The sequence below is a fragment of the Arvicanthis niloticus genome, chromosome 14 (assembly GCF_011762505.2).
Source record: "Arvicanthis niloticus isolate mArvNil1 chromosome 14, mArvNil1.pat.X, whole genome shotgun sequence".
Taxonomy (NCBI): Eukaryota; Metazoa; Chordata; class Mammalia; order Rodentia; family Muridae; genus Arvicanthis; species Arvicanthis niloticus.
Window position 1 is genome coordinate 32,287,409 of NC_047671.1, and position 6,394 is coordinate 32,293,802.

The 6,394-nt window shown below is 42.2% G+C and overlaps 1 protein-coding gene across 1 annotated transcript in view; it reads right to left on the reverse strand.

Moving 5' to 3' along the window:
* Gramd2b (GRAM domain containing 2B) overlaps positions 1 to 6,394 on the reverse strand; it is a 95,982-nt gene extending 89,588 nt beyond the window's left edge. The window contains exon 1 of the mRNA XM_076912636.1: positions 6,144 to 6,394. Within this exon, the coding sequence (XP_076768751.1) occupies positions 6,144 to 6,265 (122 nt within the window). The 5' untranslated portion in view covers positions 6,266 to 6,394. The remainder of the gene's footprint in view (positions 1 to 6,143) is intronic.

The window sequence follows — 6,394 nt, forward strand, 5'->3', positions numbered from 1 at the left end:
TTTTTTTTTCAAATCTGCTGACAAAGTAAGAGATTTTAAGTTGAATTAATCTGTGTGGGTTTAAACTTTAAAGGAGGGTCAGATATTAGAGCATGGGTGATAAAATCATGCTTTTTCTTTTGAAAATCAGTTTTCAATGATCTGCAGATTTTAACAGAGTGAAATTTTCTCAAACCCTTCTCTAAATTTGGCTTTCTTGTACTTTTCCATTTTCTGCCAAAAAATTTAAAAACCTGATAACAGAAGTGACTTCCCCAGCCAGTGTGACTTCCTTATGGAGGTTGATCTGGCCAAACCACATCTGTTCCTTAACTCAGCACTGTACAGCGTGTGGCCAGTGGCAGGGTTTACCCACACTGAAGCACAGATACATCACATACTATATATTTATTATATATTATATATTATTATGGGATGAGGAGAGAAATTAAATTATCAATTTGAAGAAGGCAACACATATAACATCTCCAAATCTAGAAAAGTAGTCCTCATTCAGCACAGGATTACTTAATTACTAGAGAGAATCTATGAAATATATTTACAATTTGGGTCAATAGTAATTTTTTAAAATTTAAATCTATTATTGTAAATGCTAATCTATATGACACACAGATATTCAGGGTGTTGTGTTTGTATTATTTGAGGTTAGTCCTGCCACCCCCAAGTAGGAATTTTGACAAACTATTGTGTACGATTACCCTAAAAATTAAAAACAAGTCTTAAGATTGGTTATTTAGTTGTGTCATCTGAGTTTTGTCTTTAGTCACCCAGAGGTGACTAAGCAATCATAAGAATGTGTCTGTCACTTGGGACTTACACATCTGATGATGGGAAGGACTTATCCAGAGCCTAGTTTCTGGTTCTGTGCATTTCCAATCCTTGTTTCTCTTCCTCTACCCAATGTGCCTCTGGTTTATGGCACCTGTAGGGAATGGTCATATTATGATATTATCAGTGGCCCTGCATGCCTGTGCCACTGAACAGGGTAAATTGGCTTAGTAAGTAGTGTGAATATTCCTGAAATGGATTCCAACCCCAGATGGTCAGCAAGGTCTAATGTGCACCCAGAGAGAAAGGTGAATTACAAAAATACATTCCACAAACTCCCAGCGAAATGAGTCTCCAAACAGCATTCTCCTAGATCAGAATGTCAAAGATATCCTTGGCTTTTCAACCAGAGGGGAAAATGAGTGGAGAGCAATCAGAGCTGCGATTAGAACTGTAGGAGTGTGTGTGTGTGTGTGTGTGTGTGTGTGTGTGAGCATCTCGTTACAAACTCCAGGGACCCTGGAAGGTAAGTGAAATAGAAGGTAAGGCTGTGCTAGCATGATTTAAAAAAAAAAAAAAACCTAAGCAAGCAAACAGACAGACAACCATGCTCCAGTGTAATACATTCTGAAAACTGGGCCACAGGAAAATCCCCCAGAGGTTGGACAAGGCCTTTCGTAAGGTGCATCCTGAACAGGGAATAAAGTCTATGAGGCAATCAAGGAAGTGCGCTGAGTGTTTGAAACTCCGTGGCACAGAGTGATGTTACTGAGAGCACGTTCTGTGCTTTGGGTAAGTGGCTGTGGGAGACTGTGTGTTGATGTTGGGTGAGAGATTCTCTCTCTCCTGGCAGTGTTAGCTGCTGAATATTCTATCCTCTTCCACATTGAGAACTCTGTCTCTACTAAGGAAGAGACCTCCTCATTCCCACCTCCAGAATGGCATCCCCCTACACTGTCGCGTTCTTCATGCTCACTGCTTTCTGAGTTTGCTCAGAAAGAACCTTTCTGAGGTTCTCCAGCAGCCCTGCTGCTTGGACCCTCTTCACAGAAACATTCGCCTCACACCTAGGAAGTCAGTGACTACTACCCTACCGCAGTCTCGCTTTCTTTGACTGCTTCCAAGTCCTCCTCAATCCCGGAGGAGGGAGCAGTGATGTTCACAGTCTCAAAACTCAGCTCCCCCGTAGAGTCTGAATTTCCCTCTTGTAGCAGTGACTCCAGTGGACAGGAGTGAAAATGGACTGTGACATTAAATCTATTCCATCCCTGCTGTGGAGTGCCTGTCCTTTGTGTCTGGCTGAGCAAGAGGGAAGCTCTGAGAGCGGGGAGAGCTAGAATGAGAAAAGCAAACACTCCCTCTCCCACCCACTGGTGGCAGCTGCTAGAGGGGAGGAATAGGAGTTTGCTCAGGACACCGAGCAAAAGTGTGACTGTGGGGCTGCCCTGCACTCTGATGTCATTGTTGCTTATCTGGAACAGTCCCCAAACCAGAGCTCAGGGACAGTTGTCAGGCATGGCTGGTCCTCTTTCCTGCATTCCAGCACAGCTCTGCCTCATTCTTGACCTGTTGGGTTAACATCAGGGACCCAGTGTGTATCCCTAAAGCCCATAGTGGACCTTACACTTAAGGTCCACTTTCCCCCTTGGTCTCACTGCCAGTCCACACAATGAGTCTTCCAAAACTACTTGATTCTTGATTTTTCTATTTGCTGAGTGACTAAGTTAACCAATTAACACATACTTATTAAGTCAAATTAATTTAATAATGAATTTAAAAAAAGAAATCAAAAGGAAAAGAACATAATTGCTCCTAGGTAGGGTAAAGGAGAAAGTTTATTTTAGATACGTGGGAGAGCAGAGGCAGAGGAGGGGACACCTGGGAGGGTTCAGACTGAACTGTGCTGTGTGAGGAGAGGAGGAGGGGAAGGAGCAGAGGGAACCAGGTCAGCACCCAGGGGGTCCAAAGGCCCAAAGAGGGTAGGTAACCAAAATGGTTGGATTATATAGGGAAGGGCAGCCCAGTCCCCTGAGCGTGAGAGTTCGGTGTAGAGGTCTGGGTATGCCGTCCAGGAGGGCCCTGTAACAAGTAGGGGCTGAGGGGTGCGGGGAGAACCTGGTGGCCAGATCCTGCTCTGACAAGTTAAGTAGGCACCTTAGCCATTTGTCCCAAGTTTGAAATCTAACAAAAATTTTAATTATGATTTAATTATTCAGCTGAATTGACTTAACTATTAGTTTGCCAAAAACTTCCCAGTTAAATGTATATTAAGTTGTAGCAATTCTACAATACAAGAAAGGTTGTATTTCTTATAAGGTTGTCTAGTGTCCTACACACCTTATCAAATGCTGATTTTTTTGTGGTTTTGAATGTAGTACTATACATATTACACATGTCAAAGATTTAAAATGAGGCTCATTTTAATGGGAGCTAAGGAAGTACTAGGTGGCTTTTATAGTTCCTTGGAAAACCTGAATTAGAAGGGGATTTTTTTTTTTTTTTTTTTTTAGCCTCCTAAAGATTGACAAATACCAAGATGTGAAGACTCTTCTTTAAAATCAGAAACAAGAATGTCTGAAATGATTGTCTATACGCAACATCCTAACCGTGCTTCTTGCTTGTGTAATAAATAAAAATTAATAAAAATAAAGATAAGAAGGGTAGAATGGGGAGATGGCTCAGTGTGTAAGAACATTTGAGGACCTGAGTTTGAATCTCAGCACTGAAATAAAAATCTAGGTAGGCATAGTGTGGGCATGGTGGCACACATCTTTAATCCCAGCACTTGGGTTCATCAGAGTTCATCACAGGCAGGCGGATCTCTGAGTTCAAGGCCAGCCTGGTCTACAGAGTGAGTTCCAGGACAGCCAGGGCTACATGAAGAAACCCTGTCTTACCAAACCAAACCAAACCAAACCAAACCAAACCAAACCAAACCAAACCTAAATCTAGGCACAGCCACTGTGGTAGTTTGTATATGCTTGGCCCAGGGAGTGACACTATTTGGAGGTGTAGCCTTGTTGGAGGAAGTGTGTCACTGTGGGCTTTAAGACTCTCATCCTAGCTGTCTGGAAGTCAGTCTTTTAGAGGCCTTTAGATGAAGATGTAGAACTCTCAGCTCCTCCTGTACCGTGCCTGCCTGGATGCTGCCATGTTCCTGCCTTAATGATAATGGACTGAACCTCTGAACCTATAAGCCAGCCCCAGTTAAATTTTGTCCGTTATAAGAGTTGCCTTGGTCATGGTGTCTGTTCACAGCAGTAAACCCTTAAGTAAGACAGCCACACATATGTATAACCTCAGTACTATGTGGGCAGAGACAGGAAGATTGTTGGGCCTTCCTGGATGCCAGTCTTATTTCCAGTTCAGTGAGAGACCCTGTCTCAAGGGAGTAGAGTGGATAAGGATAGAGCTAAACATCCAATGTCCTCCTTAGACCACTGCACAAATGCAGGCTTGAACACACGTATAATACACAGACCTTTCCCCCTACAACACATAATTGCTGGATTAAAATTTCTCTATAGGAAGGATAATGGGATACCAAACAGCCACAGCCACAGCCACAAAAATGTCCTCTATATGTTTAGAATGTAGATGTGTTTATTTGTTTATTTTATATCTGAAAATTTTAACCAATGCATGACTGAACTGTCGTTCAAAATACTTTCAGTCATTTTATACACAAAATTCCAGGCTCTTTCAACTAGATTAAAGGTTCTTCAAAGTCTACACTCTTTGGAGGTATGTTAATGCATTTTTAGGTTGTTCCCAACACACATTTAAAAGTAGCACTTGTAACTGCGAAGGTGGAGAACTGATGTCAAATACTGTGTAGGGGATGTAGATCGGGACCCTTTCAGAAAGATGGAAACATTTAGACATGGGCACCCTTTTCTTTTTGTAGGTATTTTATTTTTATAAGGATTTTTATTTTTATAAGGATTTTTAAACTATGCATATATATATATATATGTGTGTGTGTGTATGTGTGTGTGTGTGTGTGTGTGTGTGTGTGTGTGTGTGGTGGGGCGGCAGCGTTGTACATATAACATCAGTGCCATGGACACCAGAAGAAGGCATCAGATTCCCTGGAGCTGGAATTACAGCAAGTTGTGAAGCACTAGATGTAGGTGCTGGGAACAGACCACCAGTCTTCTGCAAGATTAGAAAATGCTCTTAACTGCTCAGCCATTTCTGCATTTCTTTTTATTATACATTTTTTTTTAAAAAAAATGTATTCATTATATTTACTTAAACCACATCTATTAATATATTTTTATTTGCTAGTGTGCCTCATTTTCCCCCTTTATTTTTGCATACCAAAGAAGGGCTTGGATGTCTGTTTAATAGACAGGCTAAGGAGACAGCATTTGAAAAACCACTGAAACTCCATAAAACATGAACAGCAGGGGTTTTACATTTCATTTTTTAGAAGCTTTATTTAATTTTATTTTCTGTGCATGAGTGTTTTGTCTGCATGCCTATCCACATATGTGCAGTGCCCAAGAAGGAGAAGCAGGTGTCAGATGCCCTGGCGTTGGAGTTACAAACAGTTCTCAGTTGTCATGTGGGCTCTGGGAAGTGGACCCAGGTCCTCTGCAAGAGACACTGGCGCTCTCTTAGCTGATGAGCCATCCCTCCAGCTCAGAGTTTTACATTTTTCAGTCACTCAACTAGCCACTAATGACAGGTGGCAAAATTAAACTAACAACATGAAAATGTATGAAAGGATTATTGAAACTAAATTAACGAGGAACTGAGTTTTCATTAGTAATATGCAATTACGCAGTATCAGAGCAATGCATTGATATTAACACAGCTAAAAAGGGACACATCCTGACTGTGGTCAAAGGTTCTCTAAGTCACTGTACAGGAAAGAGCTGAACCAGAGCACATAGTAATACTTCAGTATTTAATTAGAAAGGCAAAAAGAGGGCAATTGCCTGAATGTTTTAAAAGCTACTGCTTACTTAAACAGCATCTTAATAATAAGCCAGGAATTCTGATGCCATAGTAGGTTTCTGCTTTGCTTGTCTAACTCTGCTCCCTGAAAATCTACGGCAAGTCAGGAACTGAGGAGATTCCCAGTGTTTAGTTTTCTGATATGAAAAGAGTATGGAAGAAGAATGAAAGATTGAGCTTAGTGTAGGCAATATATATATTGCCCCTCAGTATATATACTCCCCCTCAGCTCATATCCGTCCTTTCTCCACTCCCTTCTAAACGCACCTTGGAGCATACCTGGCCTAGGAAGTCTCTTTCCCCTGGTCCAGTGTTTCTCCAAGGAAATGAGTTCTTAGATCTCCAAGGGCCACCTGCTAGGTGGCTAGAGGTGGCCCGGGGAGCGAGATAGAGAGCTGGGTTGCACCTACCTGAGAAACACGGAGCTCGGGCTGTCAGTGGAGCTGTGTGGGGCCTCAGGACTGGTCCTCGGGTTGCTGGGGATGTCGAACTTGAACACATTGTCCCCGGAGGAAAGACGTTTCTTCACCATTCTGGTCTTGGCCGCCTCCACTCCAAGGCGTCAGCTCAAAAGCTCATATCTAGAGCTCTCAAATAAAGTGAAAAGTGTTGTATTTCAGCTTGTCCCAGTGCCTGCCATGCAGGAAGTTCCTACCTGACT